At 37.0% G+C, this 19,303-nt stretch overlaps 1 protein-coding gene across 3 annotated transcripts in view; it reads left to right on the forward strand.

The window, feature by feature from the left end:
- VPS13A (vacuolar protein sorting 13 homolog A) overlaps positions 1 to 19,303 on the forward strand; it is a 268,740-nt gene that overhangs the window by 145,854 nt on the left and 103,583 nt on the right. For all 3 annotated transcript variants that reach the window (XM_043890712.1, XM_043890713.1, XM_043890714.1), the window contains exons 35-39: positions 9,070 to 9,217; positions 13,662 to 13,789; positions 14,069 to 14,238; positions 14,769 to 14,986; positions 15,788 to 16,020. In XM_043890712.1, the coding sequence (XP_043746647.1) occupies positions 9,070 to 9,217; positions 13,662 to 13,789; positions 14,069 to 14,238; positions 14,769 to 14,986; positions 15,788 to 16,020 (897 nt within the window). The remainder of the gene's footprint in view (positions 1 to 9,069; positions 9,218 to 13,661; positions 13,790 to 14,068; positions 14,239 to 14,768; positions 14,987 to 15,787; positions 16,021 to 19,303) is intronic.

Raw genomic sequence — 19,303 nt, forward strand, 5'->3', positions numbered from 1 at the left:
GGGTTGATTTTGTAGATCTTTTTCTTTTCTTGTATTTCTTGACCATATAAGTCCCTTTAACATTTATTGTAAAGCTGGTTTGGTGGTACTGAATTCTCTGAACTTTTGCTTGTCTGAAAAGCTTATTTCTCCATAAATTTTGAATGACATCCTTGCCGGGTAGAATAATCTTGGTTGTAGAATTTTTCCTTTTATTTACTTTAAATATATCCTGCCATCCCTTTCTAGCCTCCAGAGTTTCTGCTGCAAAATCAGCTGTTAAACGTATGGGGTTTCTCTTGTGTGTTACTTGTTGCTTTTCCCTTGCTGCTTTTAATATTTTTCTTTGTGTTTAATCTTTGTCAGTTTGATTAGTATGTTTCTTGGTGTGTTTCTCCTTGGGTTTATCCTATATGGGACTCCTTGCGCCTCTTTGACTTGATTGACTATTTCCTTTTCCATGTTGGGGAAATTTTCAGCTGTAATCCTTTCAAAAATTTTCTCATACCCTTTCTTTTTCTCTTCCTGTTCTGGGACCCCTATGATTCGAATGTTGGTATGTTTGATACAGTCCAAGAGGTCTTTGAGGCTGTCCTCAGTTCTTTTCATTCTTTTTCCTTTATTCTGCTCTTCAGAAGTAATTTTCCACCATTTTATCTTCCAATTTACTTATTCATTCTTATCCTTCAGATGGTCTGCTATTGATTCCTTGTAGAGTGTTTTTAATTTAAGTAATTGTGTTGTTTCTTTCTGTTTATCCTTTAATTCTTCTAGGTCTTTGTTAATTGGTTCTTGCATTTTCTCCATTCTGTTTTCAGCATTTTGATTGTGCTTTTCAAGTAGTTTGCCCATTTCCTGTTCATTTATTTGGGCTTCTGTGTTTTTAGGTGTTCCTTCATTTTTGTAGTATTTCTCTGCCTTTTCATTATTTTTTTGAAACTTCTTGTGCTTGAGGTCTTCTTTTCTCAGGCTTCAAGGTCGAATTCTTTCTCCCTTTTGGTTTCTGCCCACCAAGGTTGGTGCAGTCATTTGTATAAGCTTCATATAGGGTGAAATTTATGCTATGTTTTTTTTTGTTTTTCCTCTGATGGGCAAGGTGAGTGAGGTGGTCATCCTGTCTGTTGACGATTGGGTTTATATTTTTGTAATGTTCGTTGTTTGAATGAGGCATTCTGCACAGGGTGCTACTGGTGGTTGGGTGATGCCGTGTCTTGTATTTAATTAGTTTCCTTTGTGGGAGTTCTCAGTATTTGATACTCCTTAGGGTTAGTTCTCTGGTAGTCTAGGGTTCAAGCCAGTGCTCCCACTCCAAAGGCTCAGGGCTTGATCTCTGGTCAGGAACGAAGATTCCACAAGTGGTTTGTTATGGCGTTAGGTGAAATTAAACCAGATACCCTAAAAGGAGAAACCAAAGATGAATCCCAGACAAATGGCAGTTACAAAATCAGGCAAATAATAATTAAAATAATGGAATATAGACATATACATATACACCCATAAGCAAAATCAAAACAGTCCAACAAAAATAATGTACAATAAATTGACCCGTTGAATAAAGGAAACCAAAAGTTATATCTACCAGTTAAAAACAAAACTAACTAAAGTACAAACTGAAAACAAAACTAAAGCAAAGTACAAGTTGGGGAATAAAGCAATAAAAACAAAACTAACAAATGTGTTGAGAGGAATGGAAAGAAAGAATAGTTTCGCAAAGCTAAATAGAAGTAGATAACGAAGATTTATATACATTAAAGATTAACTGCAAGAGGAAAAGAACAGTAGGCAAAGCAATGGAATAAATGTAGAAAAAATGATAGGTTTAAAAAACTGAAAACTGAGTAAAAGAGAAAAGAACAAAAAAAGGAAGAAGAAAGCAAAAGCAAAAAAGAAAAACTCCACGGGACTGCAAAAGCCCGAGGGAGAGGTTTATAACAACTATAAAAGTGTGATTGGAAAAAAAAAAAATCCCAAGAGCTTAATGGTTTCATAGTACCAATAAAACTGACAACTACAACAGAGGGGTGGAAGGAAGAAAGAAAAAAAAATCCAAAGGAAACTACAGAATAAGTCAAAACATAAGAATAATAAATGTTTTTCTTGAGTCCCTGCTGTCAGGATCCTTTCCCTCGCTGGGAGTCACAGTCCACCTCACCTCCCTAGGATGCCCTCCACGACTGTGCTGGTCTCTGGACCTGCTGTGGGGGCAGCTCAGACTCTAATCTGGTCCTACTCCTGTGTGTCCTTGCCTCCAGTGTCCACAGCTGTCAGAACTGGTGCATTTTTGTGTGTGTGGGAGCTCTCAGTGTCCTTTTATATATTTCATATACACAGAGTCTGCCTAGTTGATCATGTGGATTTAATCTGAAGCTTGTATAGCTGATGGGAAAGTTTTGGGTGTTCTCCTTAGCTGCACTGCCCCTGGGTTTCAGCTGTGGTTTTATTTCCACCTCTCCCTGTGGGTTGTCCGTGGGGGTTTACGCGTGAGGCTGCCCTGGAGGGCTTGGCTCTGCCCCTAGGAGGGCCAGGTGCAGAGGTGGGGCAGCTGCTTAGTTTGCAGGGGTTCTGGCAGCACCAGGTACTCGGGATTGGTGGCAAGTGCAACAGGAAGTACAGTGCTCTGGAAGGGTATGGCAACCAGTATTGGCTAGCCTGTATTGGACACGAGCAATACACGAAGCGACCCCGTGTGCATAGGCGCAAGACATTTTTTTGCCTGTGGCAGCTCTGAGCCAATGAGAGGTGAGTGTGTAGGTGGCGCAGCCGCTCGGGTTGCAGGGACCCTGGTGGCATCAAGTGTGCAGGGACACAGACTGCTTCAGCTGTTGGGTTGTGGCCCTATCAGAGTTTTTTTTTCGAGCCTCTGGTAGCTGGTGATCAGAAGGTGTCTTTTGCCAGTCTTTCTCTGTAGCTCCACTCATTCAGGTGCTTAAGGGACTCCCTGCCTGCAGTCCTTCTCCCTTGTTTGGGGCATCAGGCACATAGAGTGAGGCCTCCCCGGATGGGGCCCTATTCTGTAGTTTGTGTCATCAGTCACTTACAGGATACCCTGGGTGGGGTCCTACTCTTCAGTTCTGTGGTTCAGGCACTTGATGGGCCAGCCTCTCTATTGATGAGCTGCTGATGCTGGCCTTGTGGGGAGAGAGAGGCTATGGTGATGGCTCCACCCTCTATGTGTGACTGACCAGTATTGCCTAGCTTCCATGGTTGCCTGGCTTTCTTCGACAGGCATTTCCCACCACAGTCTCCTCCCTCACATTCCCTTGCTGGGGGTGGGTGGGTCTCTCCACAGTCAACAGCTGCCCTGCCCTACATAAAGCTGCAGCAAGGACTGTCTTTTTCTCATTCAGCCACAGATCAGCTGTTTCAGCCTTAAATGTTTCTCCTCTGACTCAGACAATTACCCTGATGTGGGGATTGGTCCCCTGCTCCCCACCAGCCGAGGCCAGGTCCAGTCCTAGTAAACTTCTTTGTTTCCCCCTAGTTCTTTTGTCCTACTGAGTTTTGCATGGTTCTGTATATTCTTTTCCACAGGTCAGGTACTCCTGTCCGCTCTCAGATGGTGTTCTGCATGCACTTCTGTGTTTGCAGGTGTATTCCTGATGTATCCATGGAGAGAGATGTACTCTATGTGCACCTGCTCCTCCACCATCTTGTTCTCTCTGAATGTTGATCACTTATTCAACAAATATTTGAGTGCCTGCTATGTGTTAGACCCTGTGCTGGATATTGGAAATCTGATTGCAAAGGAATTGTGACATTGTTGGTGGCCTCATGGAGCTTACCAGTATAATGCAGGGGATGGTGGTGATCCAGAGGTGAGATAGACAGGCACATAGTTAAAATAGGTAAAAATTATGGTAAATGTCATGAAGGAAACAATATTAGACATGGTATTGTAAGTAATCAGTCAGATATTTTAATAAAGATCTTAGTGGAGCAGTCTAAGGCTAGAAATGATTTGGAAATCATCAAATGATAGATGGTATTTGAAGCCGTGGGGATATATGAGCTAACCTAGCAGAGGTCCTAGAAGAATGGAGATGTTGATGAAGTGTCAAATGAGTCAGTAACTTGGACATAAATCAGTTGATATTACTTTACAGATCTCTAGTGTGACTGTCCACACGTTCACCTGTCTGCCTTTTGACTGGATAGAAGTCCTAACTATATCACATTTTTTGCTTAAATGTTATCAGCATGTAGTCTTTTTGGAAAATTTCTTTAAGAAACCTACATAACAGATTCTTTTCTCTCCCCCCACCTCCCAGTTTTCTTTTCTATTTCTCCCTGTAAAAATTATATTCAAAAAGAAAATCACCAGTTTAAAAATTTCAAATTTTTAACTTGAAATGTATTTAGAACTTAAAATATAATGATCTCAAGTGAAAATCTTTAAACTCTCAGTGTATAAGGTCATATGGACTCTCTAACTTATAGATGGGCACTATCTTCTTAAACAATTGAAATCTCTTTATGTTGATAAGAAACCAGTTAGAAACATAAAAACATAAGTAGCGTGTTCCACCTAGTATACTGGGAAAATCCTTTCTTCCCTGGGCCCAGTTGTTAAGCAGACTTTTGTGGGACATCTGGGACACCAATTTTCTTCACTCTTCTCCAGGGAAAATCCAGGCAGAAGGTTCAGATGATGTTGCTGACCTTCTTAAAATGTCCAGTTGCCTTCTCGGACAGCCCAAATTGGGTCTTCCCCTGTACTGCTCTGTCTGAATAGTTAGCATCTGTTGTGGCCCACCCCCAGGTTCACACATTTGAACTCTCTTAGACATCATTTTCTGTATCACAGAGAGGCTAGAATGCATCTAGACTAAGTGCTGCAGTTTGTGATTTCTGACTTGTCAGCCGTTCAGGGATAGCACACAAGCCAGTTCTGACAGGTAGGAGCCACAGACCAGCCTTCCTGGGATCCTTACATTCTTCCGCTTTCTGCACTGGGCTGTTGGCAAGAGCAAGAGTGATGATTAATGTCAGTGTTGGGGGTTGGGTGCATACAGTATACATGCACTAATTGAAAGACATTGTATAGAAGTTGTAATATTTAATTTCATTTTATTAATTTATATAAATACACTATTTTCTCAATGCCTGTTACATAATAGGGCTTCCTAGGTGGCCCAGTGGTAAAAGAATCTGTCTGCCAAGCAGAAGACACAGGTTCTTTCCCTGGGTTGGGAAGATGCTTTGGAGAAGGAAATGGCAACCTACTCCAGTATTCTTGCCTGGGAAATCCCATGGACAGAGGAACCTGGCAGGCTAAAGTCCTTGGGGTCGCAAAGAGTCAGACATGACTTAGTGACTAAACATAAACATTTTAATCACAAAATAGCAGTCATGAATAAAGGAAAATATAAGAAACAAGTAGTAAGAATAAGCCAAGCCAGGCTTCAGCAATACCTGAACCGTGAACTTCCGGATGTTCAAGCTGGTTTTAGAAAAGGCAGAGGGACCAGAGATCAAATTGCCAACATCTGCTGGATCATCGAAAAAGCAAGAGAGTTCCAGAAAAACATCTATTTCTGCTTTATTGACTGTGCCAAAGCCTTTGACTATGTGGATCACAAGAAACTGTGGAAAATTCTGAAAGAGATGGGAATACCAGACCACCTGGCCTGCCTCTTGAGAAACCTGTATGCAGGTCAGGAAGTAACAGTTAGAAGTGGACATGGAACAACAGACTGGTTCCAAATAGGAAAAGGAGTACATCAAGGCTGTATATTGTCACCATGCTTATTTAACTTATATGCAGCATACATCATGGGAAACCCTGGGCTGGAGGAAGCACAAGCTGGAATCAAGATTTCTGGGAGAAATATCAATAACCTCAGATATGCAGATGACACCACCTTTATGGCAGAAAGCAAAGAAGAACTAAAGAGCCTCTTGATGAAAGTGAAAGAGGAGAGTGAAAAAGTTGGCTTAAAGCCCAACATTCAGAAAACTAAGATCATGGCATCTGGTCCCATCACTTCATGGCAAATAGATGGGGAAACAGTGGAAACATTGGCTATTTTTCTGGGCTCCAAAATCATCCAAAAGATGCTTACTCCTTGGAAGGAAAGTTATGACCAACCTAGACAGCATATTAAAAAGCAGAGACATTACTTTGCCAACAAAGGTCCATCTAGTCAACTATGGTTTTTCCAGTAGTCATGTATGGATGTGAGAGTTGGACTACAAAGAAGGCTGAGCGCAGAAGAATTGAACTGTGGTTTTGGAGAAGACTCTTGAGATTCCCTTGGACTGTGAGGAGATCCAACCAGTCCATCCTAAAGGAGATAAGTCCTGGGTGTTCATTGTAAGGACTGATGTTGAAGCTGAAACTCCAATACTTTGGCCATCTGATGGAAAGAGCTGACTCATTTGAAAAGACCCTGATGCTGGGAAAGATTGAAGGCAGGAGGAGAAGGAGACGACAGAGGATGAGATGGTTGAATGGCATCACTGACTCGATGGACGTGGGTTTGGGTGGACTCCGGGAGTTGGTGATAGACAGGGAGGCCTGGCGTGCTGCGGTCCATGGGATTGCAAAGAGTTGGACCTGACTGAGCGACTGAACTGAACTGAACTGAGCAAGAATAAGATACACATAATCTTAAAACACTAGTTTATCACCTTTCAAATGCAGTCAAAAGAAGTCTGATGCAAATAAAACCGTTAAATTTTGTGAGATTAAAGTTATCCCTTTGAGGTCATTAAATGTATGGATTTTAAAACTGACAGGTTCTTTCTTTAAAAGCCTAGTTGTGTTAGAGTTCTCCAGAAAAATAGAACCAATAGGATGTGTGTGTGGCATGGGGTGTGTGTGTGTCTGTCTGTATACTCTTGATCTGGATGCATTGAACTGATTTCCTGAAGACTCGATTTTAACCTGTCCCTGACTCTGAAGTTGAGATCCAGGAGAAGTTAAATATGTGATATCCCCTACGGTGGGTTGCAACAGCTGCTACTTGGGGTGTCTTGACAGGGGACGACTCAATTTCATTCTAGTGGATCTGCCCCCCCACAAGAGAGCTGAGCATTTGTAGATAGTCTACAATACCATATGTATATACAACATCTAGAATAATATGTCAGTCTCTACGTACTATAACCCAGTCAGTTGACATAAAATTTACTGTCACAGCTTTCAAGATAGGTCTTATGCTAGTGGTTTAATGTGGAATTCACAAAGCATAGAGTTTTGAGTTAGTGTGTTGTGTTAAGTGTACTTAAGCATGATACTTAATCATTTAAGTCTCAGCTTCTTATAATATCAAGATTATACTCTTTGTATCTAGAACTTTTGTGAGGCTCAACCAAAATAATTGATGTAAAACATATTGTAAAATATTTTCAATTTTATAAATGTGTTATTTTAAAAAATTTTAATTGCAGGATAATTGCTTTACAGTGTTGTATTAGTCTCTGCCGTACATCAACATGAATCAGCCATAGGTATACACATGTTCCCTCCTCTTGGACTTCCCTCTCACCCCATCTCATCCCTCTAGTTGTCACAGAGCATCTGATTTGAGCTCCCTGCATCATACAGCAAATTTCCACCTGTTTGATTTTTTTCCAATTTTCCAAATTTCCAGCTGTTTGTTTTACATGTGGTAATTTATATGTTTCCATGCTGCTCTCTCAGTTCATCACACCCTCTTCTTCCCCTACCGTGTCCACAAGTCTGTTCTCTATCTCTGCATCTCCATTGCTGCCCTGCACATAGGGTCATCCGCACCATCTTCATAGATTCCATATATGTGCATTAATATGTGATCTTTGTTTTCTCTTTCTGACTCACTTCACTGAATAACAGGCTCTAGGTTCATCCACCTAATTAGGACTAACTCAAATGTGTTCTTTTTATGGCTGAGTAATGTTCCTTTGTGTATATGTACCAAAACTTCTTTATCCATTTATCTGTTGATGGACATCTAGGTTGCTTCCATGTCCTAGCTATGGTAAATAGTGCTGCAGCAAACATTGGGATATATGTGTCTCTTTCAGTTATGGTTTTCTCAGGGTGTATGCCCAGTAGTGGGATTGTTGGGTTATGAGATAATTCTAGTCCTAGTTCTTTAAGGAATCTCCATGCTGTTCTCCATAATGGCTGTATCAATTTACATTCCCACCAGCAGTGCAAGAGGGTTCCCTTTTCTCCACACCTGTCAAACATTTATTGTTTGTAGATGTTTTTGATGATGGCCGTTCTGACCGGTGCAAAGTGATACCTCATTGTAGTTTTGACTTGCATATCTCTAATAATGAGTGATGTTGAGCATCTTTCCATATGATTATTAGCCATTTGAATGTCTTCTTTGGAGAAATGTCTGTTTAGTTCATCTACCCATTTTTTGATTGGGTTGTTTGTTTTCCTGATGTTGACCTGTGTGAGCTGCTTGTATATTCTGGAGATTAATCCTTTGTCAGTTTTGTTTGCAATTATTTTCTCCCATTTTGAGGGTTATCTTTTAATCTTGATTATTGTTTCCTTTGCTGTGCAAAAGCCTTTTAAGCTTGTTTAAGTCCCATTTGTTTATTTTTGTTTTATTTCCATTACTGTAGGAGGTGGGACAAAGAGAATCTTGATGTTACGTATGCTGAAGTGTGTACTGCCTGTGTTTTCCTCTAAGAGCTTTATAGTTTCTGGCCTTATATTTAAATCTTTAATACATTTTGAATTTATTTTTCTGTATGGTGTTAGAAAGTGTTCTGAATTTATTATTTTTTAATTATTCCATATTTGTCAATTGAGGGGCTTACTAACCAAAAATATATAGAGTAACTACATGGATACTTAAAGATGAAAGTTTATTTTAAAGGCTTAAAACTAGTAGGCTAATTGCTGTATTTATAACAAAGTTTATCGTTCATAGCTTCTGGTATTGATACTGGCATTTAATTTAGTTCTGTATTTCACAGGGTACTTTAAGAATACATGGTCATTTAGAAAATGAAACATTCAGTTAATAGAATTATCTAATGTGTTAAAAGTTGGTTTTGCAGGGGTTTGAAATGAAAGTTTTTCTTGTATAAAAATTTTTCACTACATGAGGTAGTAATGTTGATCACATCTTATTTTTTTAACAGTTCATTCTTAGTCAAGAAGATATAACAACCATTTTTAAAACATTATATGGCAACATATGGTATGAAGGTGATAGTGCTTCACGTGAAGTAACCAAAGATCAGTCCAGTGTTACTAGTGGTGCCACTACTGCTTCACACCATTCAGCGGGTATGTCTTGACCTTAAATTAGTCCCCCTCCTCCTCCTCCCCTTCTGTCCTTCCTTTCCTTCTCCCTAACTTTGTAGGTTTGGGTAAAATAAGATTTATAAACCTTTTCTATTTAGCTAATCTTACTCAAATAGTTCTGATTTATCTGTAATTAGTCATTCTGTTGATTTTCCTTCCTTGAATCAAATTTCTAATTCTTGTGACAATATTCCTTAGTATGTATTTTTTTCTTGTTATCCTAACTCCTCCCCTATAAGTTCCTATTTTTCAGTTTTCAATTTTTCTCCTCATCCTTTCTCTTCTCCCTTGTTCCTAGTGAAGCATATGTTCCAATGGAATATTTCATATTAATATTAGAAGTATCAAAATATTAGCAGTCTCAAAAGAGGATGATCATTAGTGATGGACTCCAGCAAATATTTAGAAGATACATGGATAAAATAGAGCAGAGGGAATCGTAACTCAGTAGAAGGATACATCCAATGTTGGATTTAATTTATTATGTAGACGCCTAACTAAGGTCTAAGTTCAATACCAGCACATAAAGAAATTGGGTTAATTAGAACTACTGGATGATTCTGCTTCCCTAGAATAAATACTTCTCATTCTGGCATTTTGGGGGAACCCCAAGTCTCCTTCCCTCAAACTGAAATCTGCTAGTTTACAAGATCCCCACTTGCCAAGGCCTGACGTATTGCACAGCTTTTCCAGTCAGAATCCCAGCAAAGAAACAACCTTACATTTATTTATAACATTATAGGAATCATCATTCTTACTAGCTAGAATAACCAACCCAGTACTTTATAGTTAAATATTAATAGTCAGATATAAAGAAAATCATTAGAACCCAAGCATAAAAGCAGGCAAGATAAACAGAAGAGTGTTTCTTGAATGAGACAAAAATAATTGAAGAAACAAAAGAGAATGTGAACAGAAAACTAACTCTAATTCATAAAAACAGAATTCTAGGAGTATAAGAACTGAATCCTACCATCACTACCTTCTGCCTTCCTAAGATAAGAAAGAGTTCCTAGAAGAGAACTCTATAGAGCTAAGTAAATACTGAAACAAATTCTTGGATATAAAGAATCTACCCAGTTTCAAGCTGATTGAATACTCTCCATGCAAACACATTTTCGTGAAATGTCAGAACAACAGAAATAATATTGAAGAATACCAGGCTGCCTGTTAGGGCTTAGAAAAAAAAGTGACTGGAGTCAGATTCATCATGAATGAAACTGGATGGGATGGGATTGATGGAGGATAAAAGACAGTGGGGTAATATTGGAAAATATATTTCTAAGGAAAATAATTTTGAAGTTAGGATTCCATACATGGTCAAACCATCATCCAAGTGTGAAAACAATGTTTAGATTCCCAGTGACTCAGGGTTTACTATATACCCATTCAGGTGCAGCTCATTTTATTGCGCTTCATTTTTACTGTGTTTCTCAGACATTGCATTTTTTTACAAATTTAAGGTTTGTGGCAATCCTGAGTCAAGAAAGTCTATCTGGGTGCCATTTTTCTAACAAAAGTAGTTTTTAATTAAGATATATATGTTTTAAAAACATAATGCTACTGCATTACTATGAAGTGAAGTGAAGTGAAATCACTCAGTCATGTCTGACTCTCTGCGACCCCGTGGACCACTGGCCACCAGGCTCCTCCATCCATGGGGTTTCCCAGGCAAGAATACTGGAGTGGGTTGCCATTTCCTTCTCCAGGGGATCTTCCGAACCCAGGTCTCCCGCATTGCAGGCAGATGCTTTAACCTCTGAGCCACCAGGGAAGCAGACTATAATATAGTATAAACATAACATTTTATATATACTGGAAAACCAGTTTGTGTGACTTGCTTTGTTGTGGTATTCGTTTTATTGCAGTAGTCTGGAACCAAACTTGCAGTCTATGAGGTATGCTGGTAGTTTGAAAATATATTCTAGCAAAACAAATAAGGAATGCAGGAAAAGGGAAAACATGGGATTCAAATACAGAGAGCATTAAAAAGGAATCCCTAAATTATCTGTTACTGGGCTAGAAAGTACTTGGTTTTCATTAAAAAGGAATTTAGAATGCTTCAAGAGAAAAATGACAAATGTCTTGAGAAAAATGACATAAATTCTATATAACATGTAGAATGAGGTGTTAACTATGCTGCATTAAGTAATATGGGAGAAGAAGACATGTTTTCTGTTCCAAAGAAGGGAGAAATATGTACAGTATATTCTGGTGCAGATGTGAAGTGAACTAAGTTTTGCATGATTTTGAGCCATTTTTAGAATGTGTGGTGAGAGATACTCTGTTGTGTTTTTTTTTTTTTTCCCTTGAGGGATGCATGTGTTGTGCTGCAGCAACAGAGGAAGTAAAATAATAAGCTATTGGGGCTTCCATGATGCCTAGTAGGTAAAGAATCCACCTGCAATGCAGGAAATGTGGATTTGATACCTGTGTCTGGAAGATCCCCTAGAGAAGGAAATGGCAACCCATTCCAGTTATTCTTGCCTGGGAAATTCCATGGACAAAGAAAAGCCTGGCAGGCTACAATCCAGAGAGTCAAAAAGAGTTGGACATTACTGAGTGATTGAGCACACATTAGTCTCTTCGTTTAAAATAATGAGATTTTTCAGTGTAGCAGTGTTGCATAATTTTGTTGAACTTCTTCCTAAGTATGTTTTTTGATGCTACTGCAAATATTTTTAAAAGTCCATTTCTCACTTGTTACTGATACAGTTGATATTTGCATAAGTGAAGTTGCTCAGTCGTGTCCGACTCTTTGCGACCCCATGGACTACAGCCTCCCAGGCTCCTCCGTCCATGGGATTTTTCCAGGCAAGAATACTGGAGTGGGTTGCCATTTCCTTCTCCAGGGGATCTTTCTGACTCAGGGATTGAACCCGGGTCTCCCACATTGCAAGTGGACGCTTTACCCTCTAAGCCACGAGGGAAGCCCGATATTTGCATAGTAACCCTGTATTCCTGTGTTCATTAGGGATATTAGATGCAGTATTCTTTCCTCAAAGTTGTTTTTTATTTTTTATTTGGGTTTTTGGTATCAGGCTAATGCTTGCTTTATAAAATGAATAAGGAAGTGTTTCCTCCTCCTCTGTTTTCCAAAAGGTTTGTTTAACACTGGTATCTTATTTAAATGTTTAACAAAATTCAGCACTGAAATTTAATCCTTTTAATAGATGCAGAACTACTCATCTTATTTCTATTTCATCCTATGTCAGTTTTGGTAACTTTTTTTTCAAAAAATTTGTACATTTCATGTAAGTTGTAGAGTTTATTATCACAAAATTATTTATACATAATAATTTCTACACAGTAGAAAGTAAAAATGCCTCTCAGCATGATTGACTACATAGAAAACCCTAAGACGTCTCCAACAAATTACTAGATTTAAGAAATCAATTTAGCATTTTTAGTTAGGGTTACCCTGACATTATCCCTAATGAACACAGGAATAAAAATTCTTAACAGCATAGCGTACTAAATCCAGCAATAAGCATATAGGATGTGTCATCTTGACTTAGACTTATCCTGAAATGCAGTTCGTTTAACCCTCAAAAATCAATTAAGGTTAATAGATTTAATAGAAATTAATTAATAGAAAATTAATTAGAAAAATTAATAGAAAAAGAATTAATAGAAAAATTTAGAAAAAATAGAAAAAATTAATAGAAAAAGAAAAAATTATATCACCTGAATAGATGCAGAAAAAGCATTTGATAAAAGTCACCTATTTGTTATAAAAACTAGAAATATCTAAAAGGCATATTTAATGGTGAAGTGGAAAGTTTTCCACCTAAAATAGGAACAAAGCAAGAATGTCCACTATCACATTCCTATTCAACTAGTAATCACTGACAGAGCAATGCAGCCAAGAGAAGGATAATAGGTCTACAGAATCCATTTAATATGTACTATGTGTATATAATACCTTGCCCCAAAATATAAAATGTAGAAAAGTTTGAATTTTGGATCCTTTTGGTTAGTGGAACATTTTTAAAATGTCATCTAAAGCATCTTGTTTGTTTTTAGTTTATTTTTGAAGTAAAATTTAAATGCAAAACACATATGTCAGGTACTCTGGTATGCATTTTACACATGTTATTTTCCTGAATTGCCAAAACAGACCCAGGGGTTAGTTCTTCTATTCTCATTTTACAAAAATTAAACCAGGAGTTTTATTAAAAGGAAACCAAGAGTTTAATTTATACTCCCAGATTATTATGTAAAGAATGCTAACCCTGGAGTTAAGTGAATTCAGCATCTGAATTTTTTTTTTTTTTTTTTTAGCATCTGAATTTTTAAATCTTTTTGAAAAATATTATACTATAACCATTTATTTAAGAATTATGTTAAATCTACTTTAATTCTATTTTAATGAGTTCTGCCCTTCCTGACCTTTTTCTTTTATCCACTAACTAATTTTTCCAAGGAACAACTGTAGTGACAGCCGCTGTGGTAGAAGTACACTCACGTGCTTCCCAAGTTAAGACAACACTGAATATGAGTTTCAGAACCGATTATCTCACCATGGCACTGTATAGTCCAGGTCCTAAAGAGGTAAGTTGAAGAAGAAAAACTATATTTTTGCTGTTTCCTGTGTTTTGTTGTATCTGTTCCTTTGAGAAAAATTGTTGTACTTTTCATGTTAATATTTAACTAGCCTTTTAAAATGAGTTTTCTTACATACAGCCTTTGATATGAAAGATGATATTTTAAAGTTAATATATGCCTTTCATTATGAGCTCTTGCAGATAGAGAATGTGGTATTTCATATCTTAAAATATGTTTTAAATTTGTATTTTTGTTTAAAATTTGTATTGATTTCTTTTTCCTCAGACTTCCTTTACAGATATTCGTGATCCTTCTCTGAAACTTGCTGAATTTAAGTTGGAGAATATTATAAGCACTTTGCAAATGTATACAGATGACTCAATATTTTCTTCCTTCTCATTAAAAAACTGTATTTTAGATGACAAAAGGCCCCATATCAAGAAAGCAACTCCTAGGTAATAGTGTTTTAAATTTTTATTGAGCAATGGTTGGTATATTTTACAGAACTTACTCTCAGAGTTGCATGTGCATTTTCCAGGTATATGCTGACATCTTCAAAGCTTTAATGCAGTTGATTCCTTAGTTCTCAGTCAACATTTTAAATGCCCTGTCTATGTGCTGTTCTTGCTGAATGGTTGAATAGAAAAAAATGGTTAAATAGAAATAATCAGTGTAATTAAATTGGTTTAAAATTAATCTCTATGATCTGAATTTTGAATCCATACACTTGTAATGGGTAATATATGAAAATTTGTGGAAAAAATATGCTGAGATTCAAAATTCTGATGATTTCTTAAGGATATACTTCCTATATTGTGAAACAGTTGTGCTCCTGAAGTCTGTAAATTTATTATTTCTCTTATCTTACCAAGTGACTTCAGAACGTTGGCTAACTGTCAGTGAAAGCAGTGAGAGAGCTTTGGGTTTTACTGGTATGTTTGATTATGTGCAGGATGCTCATAGGAATTGTGATTGTGTTTTTCAGAATGATAGGACTGACAGTTGGGTTTGACAAAAAGGACATGATGGATGTAAGGTATAGGAGAATCCGAGATGGTTGGGTCGCTGATATAGTCCTTCAAGAAATGTATATTTGTGCAAGTGTGGAATTTCTGCTGACCGTTGCAAATGTCTTTCTTGAGGCCTACACCACAGGCATTGCTGTGGAAACCAGTGTTCAAACATGGTCTGCTAAAGAAGAAGGTTAGTTATTGGCTAAAATATTTCATATCTGTTACTGAAGTGCTATAATAATAGTTAGCTTGATTATCCTTCTAGATGATGAGGTTAAGTGGATCAATAAATTAGAAATCTTTATTTTTCAGAGGTAAGAGGAAAATTTAAATGTTTTCTGATAAGATAGACAGTTCCTGTATTTTTCAAGGCATAAGTAGATACTGGGCTCAAAAATAATGAGACCCATGTTAAAATAAGTAATTGTACTTCTTTGAAGACAATAATTTGAAAGATTTTCTTGGAAGGAAACAATGAAACAATGATTCCTTTTCATATAGTATTTTATATAATATTTCATATAGTATTTTAACTTAAACTTGTCTTTTATTTGTATGTTTATTTTTGCTTTCTGGCCAGGCCACTCAATCAGGGATTGAACTCGTTCCCCCTGCAGTGAAAGTGCGGAGTCTTACCTACCGGACCCCGCAGAGAAGTCCCTAAAGTTATTTTATTCTTGTTACATTTATAATTTTCTGTTATCTTTTATATATTTCATTCCTTGTAGTATAGTAGAAAGAGTGTCAAGCTAAGAGTTAGAAACTATGTTTATTTTTAGCTCTGCCATTAAATAGTAGAGATTCCCCCTCACATTTTAAAATATTCTAATGGCTATGAGTTCTAGGAGAGTTGCAGTAAATTCTTTTGGAATCTAAGTATTTTTATTTGGTTTTTACTTCAAATGGAGATACCATTTTCCTATAAATAATTTTTCACAATATAAGAAAGATTTATAGCTATTTTAAGACATTATGTGTGTTTTTATTTTAGTACCTAAACTGCAATCAGAAAAGTGGGAAGTGAATATCACTATTAAAAATCCTGAAATTGTGTTTGTCGCTGATATGACAAGAAATGATGCTCCTGCCTTAGTCATTACAACACAGTGTGAAATATATTGGCTAGGTGACTTTGAAAACGATAGAATGACTGCTGCCATTAAAGATCTCCAAGTGAAAGCATGCCCATTTCTTCCAGTCAAAAGAAAAGGAAAAATCACTACTGTGAGTTTTCTATTTACTTGTCAGCTTAATTGTAAACTGTTTTATATTTAGCGTGTATCACATAGGAAAGTGGCTCCTACATACTCTCCAACCTTATTGTATAAAATACTTTTCTTTTGTCTTGCAGAGCCTAATTTAGATTATTACTGCACCAGCTTTTAAAGTCTCTTTTCATTTTTTCCATTTGTTTCTCATTGTTTTGTGTATTTATGGGAATAGTCACACTAAGAATTTGATTTTAATCTAAATACTTCTCAGTGAAGATTTTACTCTGATTTTCTTTCCATGTCAATTCCACACTGCTTTTAGGCAGTTAAGACTTTCTACCAATTGTTTGTTGTGTTGTTTAAGTTTTATTATTTTTAATTTTTTCTCCCATCTAGACCTATTTTTCCCAGATATGTTATTTGCTTTTCTCCATATGGCTTATTTGAACCATCAGTCGTATGCTTTGACATAGTTCACATTTGTATTTTATTTTCTAGTATCCTCTTGGCCTTCCTCCTCTTCATAACTGATTAAAATTTGTTTCTTCAAAGACATCTTTTCAAGTTATCTGACTCCTAGTACTCTTATAAAACACTAATGAAAATGTACCACAACTTCTTTATCTTTTCATCTCTCGATGGACATCTAGGTTGCTTCCATGTTCTAGCTGTTGTAAATAGTGCTGCAGTGAGCAGTGGGATACATGTATCTTTTTCAGTTTTGGTTTCCTCAGGGTATGTGCCTAGGAGTGGGATTGCTGGGTCATATGGTGGTTTTATTCCTAGTTTTTTAAGGAATCTCCATACCGTCTTCCATAGTGGCTGTATTCATTTACATTCCCACCAACAGTGCAAGAGCATTCCATTTTCTCCACACCCTCTCCAGCATTTATTGTTTGTAGACTTTTTGATGATGGCCCTTCTGACCTGTGTGAGGTGATACCTCATTGTAGTTTTGATTTTCATTTCTCTAATAATGAGTGATGTTGAGCATCTTTTCATGTGTTTGTTAGCCATCTGTATGTCTTCTTTGGAGAAATGTCTGTTTAGGTCTTTTTCCCACTTTTTGACTGGGTTGTTTGTTTCTCTGGTATTGAGTTGTATGAGCTGCTTGTATATTTTGGAAACTAATCCTTTGTCAGTTGTTTCATTTGTTTTTATTTTCTCCCATTCTGAAGGTTGTCTTTGCACCATTTTGAGTTTATCTTTGTGTATGGTGTTAGGAAGTGTTCTAATTTAATTCTTTTACATGTAGCTGTCCAGTTTTCCCAGCACCATTTATCGAAGAGGCTGTCTTTGCACCATTGTATATTCTTGCCTCCTTTGTCAAAACTAAGATACCCATAGGTGCACGGATTTATTTCTGGGCTTTCTATCTTGTTCCATTGATCTATATTTCTGTTTTTGTGCCAGTACCATACTGTCCTGATGACTGTAGCTTTGTAGTATAATCTGAAGTCAGGAAGGTTGATTTCTCCAGCTCCATTCTTCTTTCTCAAGACTGCTTTGGCTATTCAGGGTCTTTTGTGTTTCCATATGAATTGTGAAATTTTTTGTTTACGTATCGTTCATAATAGTCTCTTATAATCGTTAGTATTTTTGCATTGTCTGTTGTAACCTCTCCTTTGTTTTTCTAATTTTGTTCATTTGATTCTTCTCTCTTTTTTTTCTTATTGAGTCTGGTTAATGGTTTGTGAATTTTGTTTATCTTCTCAAAGAACCAGCTTTTCGTTTTATTAATCTTTACTGTTATTTCTGTCATTTCTTTTTCATTTATTTCTGCTTGGACCTTTATTATTTCTTTCCTTCTACTAATTTTGGGGGTTTTTTTTTGTTCTTCTTTTTCCAGTTGTTTTAGGTGTAAAGTTAGGTTGTCTATTTGGTATTTTTCTTGTTTCTTGAGGATTGTATTGCTATAATCATCCCTCTTAGGACTGCTTTTGCTGCATCCCATTAGGTTTTAGAGTCATCATGTTTACATTGTCATTTGTTTCTAGAAATTTTTTTATTTCCTTTTTGATTTCTTCAATAACCTATTGGTTATTTAGAAACGTATTGTTTAATCTCCATGTGTTTGTTTTTCTTACAGTTTTTTTCTTGTAATTGATAGCTAGTCTCATAGCATTGCGATCAGAGAAGATGCTTGATATGGTTTCAGTTTTCTTAACTTAACTGAGGTTTGATTTGTGACCCAAGATGTGGTCTATCCTAGAGAATGTTCCATGTGCACTTGAGAAGAAGGTGTATTCTTCTGCATTTGGATGGAATGTCCTGAGGATATCAATGAGGTCCATCTCACCTAATGTATCATTTAAGACTTGTGTTTCTTTTTAATTTTCAGTTTTGAGGATCTGTCCATTGGTGGGAGTGGGGTGTTAAAGTCTCCTATTACTACTGTGTTACTGTCAATTTCTCCTTTTATGTCTGTTAGTGTTTGTCTTATGTATTAAGGTGGTCCTATGTTGGGTGCATAGATATTTACAATTGTTATGTCTTCCTCTTGGGTTGATCCCCTGATCATTATGTAGCATCCTTCCTTATCTCTTGTAATCATATTTATTTTAAGGTCTATTTTGTCTGATATGAGGATTGCTACTCCAGCTTTCTTCTGCTTTCCATTTGCATGGAGTATATTTTTCCATCCTCTCTCTTTCAGTTTATATGTGTTTTTAGGTGTGAAGTAGTTTTCTTATAGACAGCATATATATGGATCTTGTTTTTGTATCCATTCAGCCAATCTTCATTATATTTTTTTTTAACTTACTATGTTTGTGGTCTTTTCCCAGGGTACAAGGTTGAATTCTTTCTTCCTTTTGGTTTCTGGCCTCCTATGTTTGGTGCACTGGTTTGTGTAACCTTCCTATAGGCTGAGATTCATAATGAGTTTTTGTTTGTTTGTTTTTCCTCTGATGGGCAAGGGTGAGTGAGGTGGTCATCCTGTCTGCTGGTGATTGCGTATGTATTTTTTTTGTTTGTTGTTTAGATGAGGCATCCTGCATAGGGTGTTACTTGTGGCTGGGTGATGCCAGGTCTTGTACTCAAGTGGTTTCCTTTGTGTGAGTTCTCATTATTTGATACTCCCTGGGGTTAGTTCTCTGGTAGTCTAGGGTCTTGGAGTCAGTGTTCCCAGTCCAAAGGCTCAGGGCTTGATCCCTGGTCAGGAAGGAAGATTCCACAAGTGCTTTGTTATGGCATTAAGTGAGATTAAAAACAAATACCCAAAAACAAGAAACCAAAGATGAACCCCAGACAAATGGCAGTTACAAAATCAGGCAAATAATAATTAAAATGATGCA

The sequence above is a fragment of the Cervus elaphus genome, chromosome 29 (genome assembly GCF_910594005.1).
Source record: "Cervus elaphus chromosome 29, mCerEla1.1, whole genome shotgun sequence".
In the NCBI taxonomy this organism is placed as follows: Eukaryota; Metazoa; Chordata; class Mammalia; order Artiodactyla; family Cervidae; genus Cervus; species Cervus elaphus.